General features: G+C 40.8%; 1 protein-coding gene across 2 annotated transcripts in view; it reads right to left on the bottom strand.

Annotated features, from left to right (window-relative positions):
- The window catches only part of DDX10 (DEAD-box helicase 10), a 332,788-nt gene that overhangs the window by 254,679 nt on the left and 59,808 nt on the right, over nucleotides 1–18,301 (bottom strand). For both annotated transcript variants that reach the window (XM_039520517.1, XM_039520516.1), the window contains exon 12: nucleotides 15,383–15,471. In XM_039520517.1, the coding sequence (XP_039376451.1) occupies nucleotides 15,383–15,471 (89 nt within the window). The remainder of the gene's footprint in view (nucleotides 1–15,382; nucleotides 15,472–18,301) is intronic.

Below are 18,301 nucleotides of genomic sequence, written 5' to 3'. Positions count from 1 at the left end.
GTCTCTGGAGATATATTATTTTGTTGGGCCCAGAGAGAGAACTGTTTCCACATGGCTAGGTAACATTTTCCAGAAGTCTTTTTAAATATAAATAAATATATGGAGATATACCTATCTCATAGAACTGGAAGAGACCTTGAAAGGTCATCAAGTCCAGCCCCCTGCCTTCACTAGCAGGACCAAGCACTGATTTTGCCACAGATCCCTAAGTGGCCCCCTCAAGGACTGAACAAACAACCCTGGGTTTAGCAGGCCAATGCTCAAACCACTGAGCTATCCCTCCCCCCTTTCTATTATTAAGAATGGTTTGCACACCTTCAGAGCATGAAGGTTCTAGACTTGATGCCCATCCAAATACCAAGCAGTGAGATGAAGCACCTCCAGGTTAGGATGCCTGAGTGTGCCATATTCCTGGATCAACAGGTGCAGTAATGGCCAAATGCTGACAGATGGATGGGATGACATTTATAGGAGGCTTGGAAACCAGACAGTCTGGGCCATTTGGGAGTGATGAAGATGACTTGTTCCGTGTCCTGTCGAATCCTCAGTAGAAACCAAGGTAGTAGCAGGATGGGAGGGGAGGCACAGCTCAAGGCAGTAAGAAAGTATTGCCTCTGGAATGCTTCCTTTGAGCTACCCTGGAGTAGTATATTTTACATTTCCTCTTTGCCTGAGAGGCAAACAGGTTCCAATCGGGGGTTCCCCACTGAGTTAAAATGCTGTGCACCATGAATCATGCCACTCCCACTCCTGACAGATGGCAAAATGTCTGCTCCGACTGTCTGCCAATAAATTTTGGGTTCCTGGAGGGTACACTGTCAATAGGGTGGTGTGGTTCTTGATACACCAGTACCATAAAGTGACAGCTTCTATACACAGATTTTGTAGAACATGGTCATTAAATTTTGACATATCTACTGGTTTGGAGACAAGAATCAGGCCGAAGAGAAAAGGTTACAACTGAGGCCAGGAGGTGGTAAGAAAGAACTGGGGAGGCTGTTGGTCAGCCCTGCCCCTTATACCTTCAGTGTTTGGCATAGGCCCAGGCATGGACCTACAGACACTGCCTGCAAAAATTCTCTGGTCTAAGATGCATGAAGCACATATGCACCCATAGTGGAATACATATACAGACAAGCACTAGAAGAAAAATTGCTGTTTCAATGTCTTGCATCATCCATCAAACTCTCTCCACTTTTCCGTTTGAATCATTTTAAATTTCTCCTTAAAGCTTTCCTGAGCACCTTACCAATATAGAACCACAAGAAAAAGAGTTTTATCATTTAAGACACTTCTGTATATAAAGTATGCTATGATGGGTCACCATCATAAACCCTTCACAACAGTATTCCCTAGCTTTGGGGCTCAGGAACCCAACCAATCAACATGCACATTCATGCCCGTAGCGCACACAGAGGACAAACCAGCCAAAAAACACAATTACAAAAGTGTTCAGAAGTGAGAGTTTAATTTTCCAAGTGTATATACAGTATGTACTAAAAGTCCTTTTCTTTCCAAAAAAAAACAAAATACAAAACTTCTAAAACTTCTTCTGTCTGACATTGACATTGAATGCCACACTTTTACTAGTTTATAGGCCATTCAGTGCCTATTGGCGAAGTAAATACATTTAGCATTTTTTTTCCTTTGTGGGTCATTAACAACACCTGAACTTCCCCACAAACTCTGAAAATGCCTGCCAGTTTGTAGGACCATTAAATATTTTATACTGCCTGATCTTCTGTATTCTCAAGCTCAGTACATTCAAGATTCTATATTACATATATACAAACATTCTTCCAGGAGCAATCAGCAGCAATGGGGTTTGAGCGGGACATTTCAAAGAAAAAGGGAAAGAATGATAATTTGAGGGAAGTTTCCATTTAGTACCTTGTGCACATTCACCAAAGACCCATTAGTAAAAGGATTTATATGCAACATACTTCCGATATTAAAGGAAACAATTGTCTATCTTAAAATAATTTTAGCATTTGACTATTAATTGACTTGCAAACAAAAGTGAACTCTACAAATTAGTTTATTGGCTAAGTGGAACAGAAATGGTGAAATGAAGCAGATTTAACACAACGGCAGTAGTCCCTAGTGGCCTAAATCAGGATTAGGGCCCCATTATAATAGGCACTATACAACATAAATGAAGACCTGATTCCTGCCTCAAAGAGCTTACAAACTTCTGAGTGAATAAAAGTCAGCCAATCAGTTGCAAATGCTAAACAAATGCTAATTTTGCAGAGTACTTTTCCCATTTTCCTAACAACATCTTTGCCACACAAGTGTGATTTCAACTTTAGGTAAAGTCCTGAGAGTGCTAACTTGCTCTACTGCTATATATTGTACCATATAAATAATCAATTTACATGTTTGCAGTTTTGCCAAATATCATGATTTCATCACGAGTCTCATTATACACCTCTTCCTCGATATAACGCAACCCGATATAACATGAATTTGGATATAACGCAGTAAAGCAGTGCTCCAGGGGAGCGTGGCTGCGCACTCCGGTGGATCAATGTAAGTACAATATAACGCGGTTTCACCTATAACGCGGTAAGATTTTTTGGCTCCCGAGGACAGAGTTATATCGAGGTAGAGATGTATCTGGTGTTTTGTTTTTTTTTTAAGGCCCCAAGATGCTGGAATCCAGGATTGAAAAATCTAAACTTTCATTTAAAAAAAATGAAGTTTCCAACCCTCACAGCTATAGAGAAAAGATTGAAAATGAGGAGTGCATCCTGCTCAGAAAGTAGAACTATTTTTTTTAATCTCAATATTTTGGGGCTGTGTCATGATTTTTGAGGTTGACAATACCATTTTTGTAATTCAACAAGAAATATTATGTACGTGGTTTCTGATCTGGGGCCAGGACCTAGTGTCACTGTCACCTTCAAGTGATAAAATTGGTTGCCAATTCAAGCACTGGTAATTTTTTGTAGGGCATTTAACAACTCTACTGAAGTTAGATGCTAGTTATTTGGATCCACATGACTTTTGAATTATTAGAATAACCAAACCCCTCCACTCAGACTTTCTTCTAAGCTGCAGATTATCCCCCTCTATATCTCAACTTCACAAACTTGACAAGTTAAAATTATTGAAATGACTATTTACAAGTAGCTTATTTTTTAGCCAAAAGGAGGCTTTTACTTATGCCTTGGTACAAACATTTACACAAACGCTTAACTGTGAATAGTGCCATTCAAACTAGTATTTGCAAAGCTGGGCCTTAGTTCTTATCTCAGTACTCAAATCTCTAAACAAAACATGAGATAACCACACAACTATGTGGAGGTGCCTTTAATCAGTGAAACAAATAGAAGGTATTTAGCCCTTTACTTTCACACTAGATTCATTCAGTACACAAGTTTTAGAGTTAGTCCTGGAACTTTAAATGTAAACTTCCTGTTCATGTATTTTATTTAACCAACTCTTGATTACACAAGTGACTGCAGCTTTTAATTATTTATATTACTAAATCTTCCCAATTAATTAACACGACAGATATCCACACAGGCCATGTCCTTCCAAAATACCCTGCACTGACTTGAAGAATGGTTTTTGTCTTTATAAAAATTTTACATCAGACAATTCTCTCTCAGAAATGCCATATTAACAAAAAGAACTTTCAATTCTTTTCCTTTGCTGCAATTTGTTGCAAAATCTGAAGTCTATAATAATCTCAGTGCAGTAGCAGGACTACTGGTTTAAAAGTTAAAACTAATTGAAGAAAAATGAGTCTTCTGATGGAGTTGTCCAGGTGGCAGTTAATGGTCCTTTGACACGTACAGCTATATATGCATGTCAGATACTCAAATCAGGACTATACATCCTTCCCTGGTTCCCCAAGCTCCCACACCTTGCACCTGTTTAACTAAATCAATTTAGAAAGTGATTTAAACCAGTGCAACGTGTATGTATAGACAAGACCTCAATCAGAATCTCCAAATCTCATCAGTCTACAAGTGGCCACTTTACAGTAATACTCATATTTCCCCCTTAGATAATCTCATAGGCTTTGTCTTCACTGTGTTAGGAGATAACTATCCCTTGTTCTTGACCTAATCATATTCAGTGTCTATCAATGATCTGAAACAAAATATAAAGTCATTGCTGGTAACATTTACAAATGACAAAAATCGGTGGAGTGGGAAACAATGACAAGCCAGTTATTCAAAATTATCTGGGTTGCTTCCTAATTAGGCTCATCAGAACACCATGTGTTTTAATACAGCCAAATTCAAAATCATACAGCTAGGGATGAGTGTAGGTCATACTTACCAGATGGGAGACTGCATTCTGGAAAAAAGCGACTCTGACAAGATTTTATGGTCTTGGCTGATAACCAGGTGAATATGTGCTGCCAATGCAGTCCTGCGGCTAAGACAGCTAATGCAAGCCTTGGACATAAGCAGTATAATAGCAAGTAAGAGTATTAACTCTGTATAGAACATTGATGAGACCATTACTGGAATATTGTGTCCAGTTGTAAGTGTTAGGATATAGATATTCAGGCCTGTCTGCAAAGGCCTATACTTTAAGAATTTAGGTGTATTCTTATCACTTAGCTAGTATAGAGGTATAAAAGAAAGAATCAAAATCACTGTCTGTCTGTGTAATGGCCTTCTCTTACTGTGACAATCTGAGGCCTGGTTCTTCAGCTAAGCAGCGGAGGTCAGCCATAAACTGGGAAATGTATGGTCACATCCTCACATTCCAAATTAGTCACATTGAAATAAGGCAATCTGGGGCTGTTAGGAAGGTGATCCGATCTATCACCTCCAGAGAAAGGAAAGAGCCTAGAACATGTAAAAGGAAATTTAGTTTAATAGTTTTCTGTCTGGTAAGAACTCACTTAACAATAGACACAGCTGGAAAACCCTTATGTCTGTATAGATGTAGTTGTAAAATCCTCACTTCTGTATTGTTTTGTATGTTTATTTGCATGGTCTCTGTCTGGTTCTGTAATTGTTTGTCTGCTGTATAATTAATTTTGTTGGGTGTAAACCAATTAAGGTGGTGGGATATAATTGGTTAAATAACCATGTTACAATATGTTAGGATTGGTTAGTTAAATTTCAGTAAAATGATTGGTTAAGGTATAGCTAAGCAGAACTCAAGTTTTACTATATAGTCTGCAGTCAATCAGGAAGTAAGGGGGCAGAAAATGGGAACTGGGGCTGGGGGAATTGAGATCATGTTTTGCTAAAGGGGGGAATGGGAACAGGAACACAGGCAAGGCTCTGTGGTGTCAGAGCTGGGAAGGGGGACACTAAGGAAGGAAATTGGAATCATGCTTGCTGGAAGTTTACCCCCAATAAACATCAAATTGTTTGCACCTTTGGACTTCGGGTATTGTTGCTCTCTGTTCATGCAAGAAGGACCAGGAAAGTGAGAGGGTGAAGGAATAAGCCCCCTAACAGTAAGGTCCACACATTAACTACTGGAAAGGGTGCCAAAAACAGTGGAAAGTCTGTCTTACAGTGAATGACTTAGAAAGCTCAGTCTATTTAGTTTACCAAAGACAAGGTTAAGACACAACCTACCTCACAGTCTACAAGTACTTACACAGAGAAACATTTCTGACAGAGGGTTCCTCAATCTAGTCAAAGACAAAACAAGAGCCAACAGCTGGAAGCTGAAGTTACATAAATTCAGGCACAGTTTTTTAAAATGAGGGTAATTATCCACTGGAACAACTCACACCTAGGGATGTGGTAGATTCTTCATCATTTGACATCTTTAAATCAAGACTGGAAATCTTCCTAAAATATCCTCTTGCTCAGCTGCAAGATATGAGCTTGATGCAGAAATTACTAGGCGAAATTCCATCGCCTCCTTTATGCAGGTGGTCATTATGCTTGAGGACAGTTTTCAAACCTGTGACTCACCTCTTCACATCTAATCAGGCACTCTGGCTTGCATTATTGCTCATCCCAGCAACAGCAGTCTCCAAAACACTTCCTATCATGCTGTCACTCCTCAAAAAGCTCATGTCTGTCTCACTTACAGTCCTTTACTTTACAATTTCTCCCACGCTGGGAACAATCTGGAACACTGTCACCCCGGATGCTCAAAGTCTCCCTAAGCCTTTCTCACAGGGTTTCTTCAGTTTTTGTTTGTTTTTTAATCTCAGGAGGCAGGTAAGCATAAAGGCTGGTAATGTATATCATACAACAATCTTGTAAGAAAACATCTGAATCCATTCTTCAAGTTGTTAACACGAGAAGTTCAATAAATAAGCTAAACAACAGGATCAATAAAGGACAACCTCATCTCATGTTCTGATGTCAGGAAAACAGGGATGACTTTTTTGGGAGGGTGACTTAAGTGGAAAGTATAAGACTTTCAACCAGTTTCTAAAGGCAATGCTAAAACTGAAATTGAATTTCTCTGGTATTACATGCATGAAATCACATTTGACACAGTCACAAAGTTTTCTCAGCATCTAAAGATAACTGGGACAGCCAAACACCATCTATGCTTTGAACTGAACTGAGGAATGTCCTTAACTACCATCCTGAGATAACTAGTTCATTTCATAGCCAGGTGCCAATTATTAGGAAAGAAGGCTCTTCAGGAGTAACATTTGGGGGATTAAAAGCATGATGCAGGCTTTGTTTTCTATCCAAGTAAGCACCAGCATACAGCTTTTCTGAGCATTTCATATAAAACCTAATAGAAACGAATAGCCTAGCTGCCTTAAGATTTAACATTTTGTGCTTACTGGAGTATTTGGAATTCATCTTAATGTGAAGATCCTGGGCTATGTGTGCTTCCATTGAAAGAGCAAGTTTAATAAACCACGATTTCGATTGAGTCAGAAGCTGGGCATAGTTCTCCCACTCCTCTCAAAAGAAAAATGACCTTCCTCATGGATAGCAGTCTGGAGCCAGCCTAGCCTTCATAACAGAAACTGTTCTTGCACCAGATAATTTTGTTGCAGACCTACCAAGCCAGGAAGGTTTACTTTTGTATTCACCTTTAGTTTATGTGAAGTTACAGTGACATTGCTGCTTCCTCTGTACCTAGCAGATTTCTCTCTTCCTGCTCTGGATGGTGAGTTAGTGGTAAATCACTGGTGGCCATGGCTGCAGGAGTGCTAATATGTAACAATATTTCTGGACACTAGTTACCTTTATTCCAATGCTAAACTACTATAAATAAACAATTTACCAAGTAGCAGATATAACCCTTCAGAGAAGCTGACTTACAAAAAGAAAAAGGCAACACCTTTGTACATTACACTGGAATCTGTAACTGCAAAACAGAGGCAGAGGAACATTTAAAAATCTTGCAAAAATGAAACTTCCAGAAAAGATACTATTTGCTGATCCTGCATAAAACCTTCCCCATATAAGATTCCCCATAAAGCCTTTCCTCTTTGTATATTATTTGGCCCATGCAAACAGCTACATAAAAATGTTCTGAAAGGCAAGAGAAGCAAACAATCTGAAACTGGAAGAAATCAAATCATCAGCACCAGTGACACACATCTGAGTTAACCGACTATCCAGATGGCTCTGATTAATAACCAAACTGAACCGTGAAATTGTTTTAGCTGCATTATCTATTTGATTGATCATTATCAAAGTAGCATCTTATTCACAATGAGCAATTGTGTCTATTCGGCTAAGAAGTTTTCTTAGCATCCTTAGGAAAATTATTTGCCCTGTCTACATTCCAGGTAGGAAATTGTTGAGCTCAAATAGCTTCTAACTCTTTACAACTAGCAGTGGACTAAGGCTTGTAATTACTATATCATAACTGAGTTTTCCTGAATCTAAAATCAGAGCTGTGCCTCTCTCAGCAATATAAATCCCTATATGGTTTGGGACTCATGCATTTTTTAGTGTATTTCTCTGTTTGCAGTATATCCCTGGAGCGCTCAAGTTTGCTGTCTCTAGATTGCCCTTCTCTAGAATTTTCTTTCCCCCTTGGTCCAACCGGACCTGAGCAGGATGATGGATAGGGTATGTTGCAAGGCCTGTTCAACTAGTGTTTTGCCTGGAAGGTAGAAGTGAGAGCAAATGAATGTGGGCTTTTTGCTTAGGAAATTTCCCAAGTAACAGTGTTATTTCAAAAGGTATGCATTTTTATATTATTGCAGTTACCTAGATAAACACATTGTGATTTATAAAATAAATGCTTCACTGCCTCCTCAAATGAGCCTACGAAGCAAGTAGAAACTGCCTGGATCCAGTACATTCTCTCCAGTGGTTTCCAAAAACTAACCCATATGCCAGAACTTCTACTTCAGGAAGTTGGTAGGCTGCAACTTTAGGTCATTTATGTAGGGCAGAGGTTCCCAAACTTTTTATTTGCTGTGCCCACCGAGTGGAAATCCACATCCCATCTGTGCCTCCTTTTCATCAAGCAGAAATAGCACCTTTGTGGATGCCAGGAGTCCGGAAGCCCACTTCCCAGCCAGGGCACACCCACGCAGGTGGCCCCAGCAAGAGAGACAGCCAGGCCACGCCTCCCCATTTCCCCACCCATGGGAACCCCAATCACCACCACCATCAGGCTCCTCCAGCTGCAGCACACCCACTAGTACGCGCATTCAAGAGCCTATGTGGACAGGGAGGAACTACCTCCCAACATGGCATACGTGCACCAGCCTCCAAGAAGGTGAGCAAACTGGAATGCTCCTCCCCCCCGCCACACACACAGACACACACACACACACACTTCCCATGCAGGGAGAAAGCCTGCTCCCCCAGCTCCTTGCCCCTCCCTTCTCCCTGCTTCTCCAGCCCAGCAGCAGTGGCAGGAACTGGAACAGGAGAACAAGCCAGCGAGAGAACTCTCACCATCTAGTCAAGTCCTCACATTCCCCCAACCACCCTGTTGTACCTCCCCACCCGCTACCCAGAGGGCACACCCTCCAGTTTGAAAACCAGTGATGTAGGGTGTAATAATAAGCCTCTCTCCTATACTAGTACCTGGCAGCTGTGCTGGTTCTCATTTCCCATTCCTCACAAAGCTACTCCAAACTCCAGTGTCCACTGCTAGTTCAAATACTTACAGCCAACTGAAGTGATGGGAACTGACTGCGTTTAGTTAAGGTCTTACTCTGGTAAATGGATGTACCTGTGCAAACGGGTTGGGACTATGTTTTCTAAAGAGCAACCTATCCACTGATGGTCTCAAATGTAAGGAGAACCTTCCAACTTCTGTTTGCTGGAACTATGAATGAAAAGAGTAGGTGACCAAGGAGCTGCAGACCCTTTCCTGAGAGCCCTGGACTCTGTGGCCTGGACAGACAGAAGGTTGCATCTAGAAATGTTCCCAGAACTACATTAGGAAGTTTCTCAGAAGGTAGATTAGTGACTGCAATGCGACGCCAAAAAAAGAGGCACATAATCAAATGTGGTTTTCCATCAGCTCTTATGTAGATGATAATCTCTATGTTTGGTCCTATGCCCAGTAATTAAGAACTGCAGAATTCTACAGCTGACACAAATTAATCCCTGTATTGAGAATGCACAGCTGTGAAGAAATGAAAGAGGAGCTGACCCAGATACAGGCATGGTAATATTTACATCACTAAAGACACTTACTGCCTCACTGATAACAGAGAAATCTAATGCACCAACACTGGTGAAAACCACATTGTGCCAAACAATCAGGGTCAACATTAACACTTGTTATGCTGCGAATGGCACAGAAGTGCTTGCAGGAGCACTGTTCATCAGCGACATGCTGCCAGAATACTAACATGGGATTCCCTCAAAATTTTCTTTGTCGGTTAGCAATAAAGGTGCCCACTGGTAGTGAGCTGGGTGGTCAGTTGGGGATGAGAGTTATCTTTGTTTCATGGAGGTGGACAAACCTCCAATAGCTCGTATGAGAGGCCGGGTCAAGGTACAGCTCATGCAAAGAGGAGAACAGAGCTCCAGGTTACCTCCAGCTCTTCAGGTCAGTCTGCCACTGGGTGGGCAGGCAGATAACTGTGGAGAAAGAGGTAGCATGCAGCAGCTACAGGACTAGTGCAGTGGGAGTTTGGCCTCACCTCCTCTCTTCCTTCTGCACATGCCAGTGAGGGTCTGGGCGAAGCGGACTACATGCTACATTCCCCACTAGATCTTCTTGGCCATGATGGGGAACGTACAATGGAAAAACTCCCTTTGCAGCAGCTGTCGTAGCATTGGCAAGCATACCCACAGTGCGGCAGATGCCTGCTCAGTCCCAAAGGGCTGAAAATTTTAACAAACAGTGACAGCCTAAGCATTTCTGAGTAGGCCTAAAACTATTTTTGCTGCTGCTCCCATTCCGCAGTGTAATCAAGACCTTTCCACCATCACACAAAGACACCCAGGGCCAGCTTAAGCATTTTAGAGAGAATCAAACGCCCAAACTTAACTGCTTCATTTAACAAAGATGTATATGTGAAGAGGGATCTTTAGATTTCCTCTCTCACACACACCCCAACTCTAGCCTCCACCTGTTGAAGTGGAGTCCAAAAAGTTTCTCCTCTTCACTCTGCCAGTTGTTTATACATCAGTCCAAATTTTCAAAAATGTCTTTGCAAGGAAGAGTGAAAGACGTGTTTAAACAAAAGCTGAGATTCTCATTCATTAAACTGAGGATATGTCTACATAATGACTGGGAGATGTCTCTACTCAAGACAGCAGGTTAAAAATAGCAATTTGACCAGAGCGGCACAAGGGGCAGCATGGGCTAGTGACCTATATCTAATCCCACCCAACCCCTGTGAACGTACTTAGGTGGCTAGCTTGAGCCGCCGCTCACGTAGCCGCAGCCACACTACAATCTTTAACATGCTAGCTTGGATGGAGTTAGAGCATACATGTCTACCCAATCTGGGAATCTCACCTCCCAGCTGCTTTGTAGACACACTCGTAAAGGCTGGCTTTGTCAACAGGAGGCTTGTGTGAGACTCCCTCCAGCTAATGACTACTGGTAGCAATGTGTTATAAGCCAATACCACAACAGAGGATAGTAATATACCAGCTCTCAAGATGATAAATCTTTAGAATATTTTGGAAAAAAATAAAACCTCTCTGCAGAGGAACCATTAAGAAGATGGAGAGAATGCCAGTTCATTATGATTACACAGTAGTGAGCAAAGAAATAATGGGCAATAAGCTCACATTCAAACTGCTTAACTCCCACACGTTTGAATCCGTATACTATTTGCAGAATATCTGTCAAGCAGGCAACAGGTCCTTCCAGAAAGAGAGAATACTTTTATAGAAATATTTGCAGACGTTGAAGACAAAAGAAGAGTGCCTATTCCAACTTTGCTTTGAATTTGTATGTATGCACTCACACACAATATGTAAGTAGTGTTGAGACCTATGTGTAGAGCTCTTCAGAATACTGAATTTTGCAGGACATTATGCATTTCAGACAAATACAGCTGCCAGGTTCATTATACCATCCAGTCAGGTGCACTCAGTTGGCAGCCAGAAGACTATGAGTTTAAGTCTCACATCTATTGATTTCTGTTGTATTGTCATACACTTCGCAGTCCTTATTGAACAAGACTAAGAACATACCCTAAAAACCAGGCAAATATATTTTCCCAGTTTTACAAATAAATTACAGAGGTTGCACAAGGTCAAAACTGGAAGAGTTGGGAATAGGGATTTATGTTCTAGTACAGCTGATCCAATTATCATCCACTCAGCCGTACTGCCTCTGAATAATGCCAAACCTATGAACTTGGGTATCCTACCTTTGAAGCAACTCTAATCCCCAAGACTGCACTCCTCTCCTAAAAGTAAGCCACTCATAGCAAAAAAATGGGTTACCAATCCCAGGAGATTACACAAGTCTTTATATAGTCCCTCACCTTTCTTACACACTTTGATCAGCAATGAACTACTAATGCTGACATTTAAATCATCCAGTTCTGGGCCTCATGCTTTGAGAGATGTGGACAAATTGGAGAAAGCCCAGAGGATAGCTACAAAAATAAGAAATGGTTTAGAAAACCTGACCTATGAGGAAAGGTTAAAAAACCAGGCATATTTATTTTTGAGAAAAGAAGATTGAGTGGCGCCTGGTGACAGACTTCAAATATGTTAAGAACTGTTAGAGAGTACAGTGATCACCTGTTCTCCATGTCCACTGGAGGCAGGGGAAGAAGTAATTGGCTCAATCTGCAGTAAGGGAGATTTAGGTTAGATATTAGGAAAAACTTTCTAACTATAAGGATAGTTAAGCACTGGAATTGACTTCCAATTAAGGTTGTGGAATCCCCATCACTGGAAGTTTTTAAGAACAGGTTGGACAAACACCTGTCAGGGATGGTCTAAGTGTATTTTGTCCTACCTCTGTGCAAGGGACTGGACTGGACGGCTTCTCAAGGTCCCTTCCAGCACTACATTTCTAATATCATTGGGCATATGAGTAAATAACCCAGTGAAACAAATGGGGAAGCTGACACCTCTCCAAGTTTGTTTCAGCATATCTGCAAAAGTAAGCATGCATCAGTTAACTTGGAATGTGAGTCAAGCACATCTACACAACCATTACGGCTAAAGACCTACTTTTCTTCTTTTAAATCAGAAGAGATTCTGGAGAACAAAAGGGCAGCATCCAAAGGAAGAGCATCAAGTCAGAGACTTGGTTCAACATGGCCCAATATGAGCCTGAGCTTTAGCGTAAATACAATGAGGTCTTGACCAGTTTTAAACTCTGATAGCGATGACACCGATAGCTTCAAACTAAAATGAATAACATTTCAAACACCCTATTCTAGAGTGTCATAGTCCCTTTTGTCACACCCACAGGCATTATGGCTCACCAACTAGAGTGAACCTCATTTAAAAGACATTTACCTTCAAGGAACAATGCCTCCATTACACTCAAAATCTAAGCTACAATGTATCATCTTCACACTTAATATATTACACCCTCTTTTTCAAGCAATAGACTCATAAAAATGACAGTCACAATAGGAGCTCATAGATTCCAAGACCAGAAGAAACCACCGTGATTATCTAGCCTCCTGTATAACAAGGACATAGAACTTCCCTTATAGCATATCTTTTAGAAAAACTTCCAATCTTGATTTAAAATTTGTCAGTAACGAAGAATCCACCATAATGCTCGGTAAATTGTGCCAATGGTTAATTACTCTTACTGTTAAAAATATATGCCTTATTTCCAATCTGAATTTGTCTTCCTTCAACTTCCAGCCACTGGATCGTGTTATACTTTTTTCCTGCTAGATTGAAGAGACGACTATTAAATATTTCTTCCTGCCGTAGGTACTTATAGACTAATCAAGCCACGCTTAAAACTTCTCTTTGTTAAACTAAATAGATTAAGCTCCTGTTGGGCTTCCCACATGACCTCTTCCATTTGGTTCCTAAGAACTCAGTTTGCCTCCAGTCTCATCATTCAGATTCCTTTATCTGGCTTACAGCAAAGCTATGTTAAGTTGATCAGACTCAACCATAAGGGTTGAGTATAGGGCCTAACACATATCTAAAGTTACATAGAAAACCTTTTCCTTTATAGAAATTTACACATCACATTGCATTTACTATGCATTGTATCACATGTTCTGGGATTGACTTGGTTACTTTGTAAGAACCGACCCTTGCACAGCATGTTATGTCCACTCACCATCCATGTAAGACTTCTTTACATCATCTTACATTCCAGGCTTATCTTGTGCATTGTAAATGGTTCCTTAGATGTTCCCCCTTATCTTAGCTAGTACAGATATCGTCTTTTAGCTTACTGGCCCACTTACCTATCAGTTACACAGACATTTTGCTTCCAGTCTGCTGATCCATTTACCTCCCTTATTTCTGTCTCCCAAGAAATGAGGTCTTACCCATGTCTGATTACTCATGTTAAGCTAGGCCTACAGCTCCTTGAGTCTATCATTGTAAGACATGTTTTCTAATCATTCTCATGACTCTTCTCTGAACCCTCTCCAATTTATCAACATCTTTCTTGAATTGTGGGCACCAGAACTGGACGTAGTATTTCAGCAGCAGTCACACCAGTGCCAAATGCAGAGGTGGGGAAAAAAAAAAAAAAAAAACACACCTCTCTACTCCTACAAGATTCCCAGGCTTATGTATCCAAGGATCTCATCAGCCCTTTTGGCCACAGCATTGCACTAAGAGCTCATGCTCAGCTGATTATTCACCATGATCCCCAAATCTTTTTCAGAGTCACTGCTTCCCAAGATAGAGTCTCCCATCCTGTAACTATGGCTTACATTCTTTATTCGTAGATATATTCATTTACATTAAGCTGTATTAAAAACGCATATTGTTTGCTTGCACCAATTTTACCAAGTGATCCTCATCACTTTGTATCTGTGACCTATTCTCTTCATTATTTAAACTTTCCCCCAATTTGTATGTCATCTGCAAACTTTATCAACGATGATTTTGTGCTTTCTTCCAAGTCATTGATAAAAAATGTTAAATAGCTCAGATCCAAGAATAGATCCCTGCAGGAGCTCACTAGAAACACCCCCACTTGATGGTGATTCCCCATTTGCAATTACAGTTTTTAACCATTTAATGTGTGCCATGTTAATTTTATATCTTTCTAGTTTTGTTTTTTTTTTTAATCAAAATATCATGTGGTACCAAGTCATATGCCTTACAGAAGTAGATTACATCAACACTATTACCTTTATCAACCAAACTTGTAATCTAATCAAATAAAGGTATCAGGTTAGTTTGACAGGATCTATTTCTCATAAACACGTGTTGATTGGCATTAATTATATTACCGTCTTTTTATTCTTTATGAAATTGAGTCCCATATTGGCACTCCATTATCCTCCCCAGGAATGATGTCACACTGACAGGCCTACAATTATCCAGGTCATCCCATTTATCTTTTTTAAATATTGGCAAACCATTAGCTTTCTTCTAGTCTTCTGGTACTTCCCCCTGTTTCAAGGCTTACTGAAAAGTCAACAATAATGGTCCAGTGAGCTCCTCAGCCAGCTCATTTAAAACTCTTGTATGGAAGTTATCTGGACCTGCTGATTTAGAAATGTCTAACTTTAATAGCCTCTATTTAACATCTTTCTGAGATACTCTAGGCTCAAGGGTGTCATTGACAGAGGGAAAAAATCCCACTACTTCTTGCTTTTGTATCATGTATTACAATTTTTGTCTTTACTGCAGTAAGTTACTATCTTTGTGGAACAATGTACAATTTTCATAACATTTTCCCTACAATGTGGGTCTACAAAAATGTTCAAAAACTACATTAGTAGGAAAATGTTACAAGACACATCAAAATTAGAATTTTGAACATGGTAAAATGACTATTTAACACAAAGTTGAAGATATCAGGGAAAAAAGGTAAGCATTTCACTTTCAACACTGTACTTACTACAGACAGTACTTACTGGGCATATTCTGCTAGAGGTAACTTAAAGACATCAAAAACTTCTTTGTTCTTCATTAGGTAGACTGAACGCAAGTAGGATACAAAACACTGAAAGGAGAAGAAAAGTGTTTTAAAAACAGAAAAGAAAAATGCTCTCATTCAATTAATTGTATATTAACATTACACCATATGGCTAACCAGAAAAAAAGTGGAGAATTCTAATACTGGTTTTGTCTAAGAACTTATTTATCCACATAGTTTCAAAAAAAGAACCTCTATTATAAGCTGATCTAGTTCTAATATTTCAGTATTTCATTCAGAGCAACCTAATTGGCTTATTATGCTAATGGTGTGTAGTGTTAGCTTTGCTAGTCACAAAATACTCTTGTGAGGGGAGCTAGGAAGAGGAGACTATTGCATGTATTACTCAAGAGCTGGGAGGGAAATAAAAATGAAGTTATTGGACTAGACTATCTCAGTTAAACCAATGTAAAGATCTCCAGCAGTGGCACAGTATGTAGCACAGTAACTTGGATTTTTTTTCCTCATCTTTCCTACCATCTCAAACTTTTAGTCTGTCCACTTATTTCATATTGGTTCCTGCCCCCTATCTTATCAAGTACACTTCTCTCACTTGCCAAAATCATCTCTCCTTTACTTCTTAAAATTTAAGCTCTCTGCTCCATCCTTGGAAACCAACTTTAACAACTAGTAGAATTTGTTTTATGGGAGGTTTTTTCCTCCCTGCTGTTATCATAGAATCATAAGGTTGGAAGGGACCTCAGGAGGTCATCTAGCCCAACCCCCTGCTCAAAGCAGGACCAATCCCCAGATTTTTACCCCAGTTCTCCAAATGGCCCCCTCAAGGACTAAACTCACAACCCTGGGTTTAGCAGGCAATGCTCAAACCACTGAGCTATCCCTCCCCCCATCCTTGGCTGCAGATTCTACTTACAGCTTTGTTCTATCCAGACCGCAAACAAAAACTAGAAAAATCACTGCTATAACACTGGGCAGCCTGCATTGGCAAAGCAGAAGAACATTGATAACTCATGTGTCTCACAGAGTAAATCATTGTTTATTCCAGTGTAACCATTCTTTAATTTTGTTTTGGGGCATCACTTGAAATATTACATGACTGACTCTTCTCTGTTGATTCATTCATGGAATTCTGAGGTGGCCTTCTGTTGTCTGAGATACAATAAAGCAGACTTGACATTTTTCCCCCCCAATTTAAAAAAAAACACAACTTTAAATCTATTCATCAATAACTCAAAACTCAGTATATACACTTTGACAAATGGACTTAATTTCATCTCCACAGAAATGTTGAAGGTAATATGGTAATTTCTCTCATGTTTTGCAGTATTAGTAGAATTTAATCTTTTGGTTTTGCTTGTACATGTACAAGGATTCAACATAGCAAAGGAAAGGCTGAGCTGATCTTCATTAAATCGTAGTTTGTAACATGAACAAAAAAAAAAATCTGAGTATCACTCTAGATCGGGGTGGGCCTGCTGCCACAACTAACATTTCTGTCTGGCCTCCTCTGCCCCCTCGTGATCTCTGAGTTAGGGCTGCCAGAAGTCCCGCGCTCAGACCCGCTGCCTCCCTCCCCCAAGTGGCACACTGAGATATGCCAGCAGCAGCCAGCTGCAGCTGCTTCTGGGAGCAGCATGGGGCCATGGCATGCAGGCAGCCTGCCTGAGCACTGCTGTGCCACCAGCCAGGAGCCACCTGTGGTAAGCACCTCCCAGCCAGAGCCTGTACTTCACACCCCCTCCTGCACCCCAAGCCCCTGCTCCAGGTCAGAACCCCCTCCTGCACCCAAACTCCCTCCCAGACCCCACATCCCCTCCATTAATATAGTAGAAATGTGCAGCCCGTGACAACTTACCAAAATTAGTGGAGTGGCCCCACTGCGAAAATTATTGCCCACCCCTCTTCTAGATCTTCCTATTTAAGTGCAGTAGTCCAATAATCCTGTAACCTATTCTTTGATTTGAGTCCCATTCAGTACACATTTTCCTGAGTCTCAGGCCTTGCTCATTCACTATGTGGACACAGTATACATAATCTATTAGGAGCATAAATTGCAAATTCTTATATCAGCATACACTGGTGGCAGAGGAGTAGCTAAGTAATTGCCACCCAGAGTCTCTACAATATGAAAATGCTTGGTGTAGTTACTACTTTGTATTTAACTATTAGTAAGGCTAAGATTTTGTCTCGGATATTTTTAGTAAAAGCCATGGACAGGTCACAGGCAATAAACAAAAATTCAAAGAAGCCCTTGACCTGTCCATGACTTTTAATAAAAATATCCCTGACAAAATGAGGGAGGAAGGAGGGTCCAGCACCCATAGCTATTGGGGCTCTGGAGTCACCCCTGCTGCCCACAGGGGCTGGACAGCTTCTGGGAGCTCTGGGGGACCCCCACCCCCTGCAGCAACTAGGAGCTCCGGGGTCCCCCTGCTGCCCAGTAGCTGGGAGGTGCAGGGGGGGTGGGATGCGAGTCTGCCGCTGACAGCTTGGGGCTGAAATGGAAAATGTCACGGAGATCTCTGGAAGTCATGGATTCTGTGACTTCTGTGATATAATTGTAGCCTTAAAAAAAAAAAAAAAAAAAAGTTAAGGGGGGGAGGGATAGCTCAGTGGTGTGAGCATTGGCCTGCTAACCCAGGGTTGTGAGTTCAATCCTTGAGGGGGCCATTTAGGGATCTGGGGCAAAAAATCAGTACTTGGTCCTGCTAGTGAAGGCAGGAGGCTGGACTCAATGATCTTTCAAGGTCCCTTCCAGTTCTAGGAGATACATATAGCTCCATTTATTTATTTTATTAGTGTGTAAATCACATGCAGTTCTAGCAGCATTATTTCTTAACATTTTGTTATGAGAGGGAAGAGCAGATTCCCCAATTCTTTCACCCTTAACGGCAGA

The sequence above is a fragment of the Mauremys reevesii genome, linkage group 1 (genome assembly GCF_016161935.1).
Source record: "Mauremys reevesii isolate NIE-2019 linkage group 1, ASM1616193v1, whole genome shotgun sequence".
Classification (NCBI taxonomy): domain Eukaryota; kingdom Metazoa; phylum Chordata; order Testudines; family Geoemydidae; genus Mauremys; species Mauremys reevesii.
The sequence above is the reverse complement of the archived record's forward strand: the minus strand, read 5'-3'. Positions and strand labels throughout refer to the sequence as shown.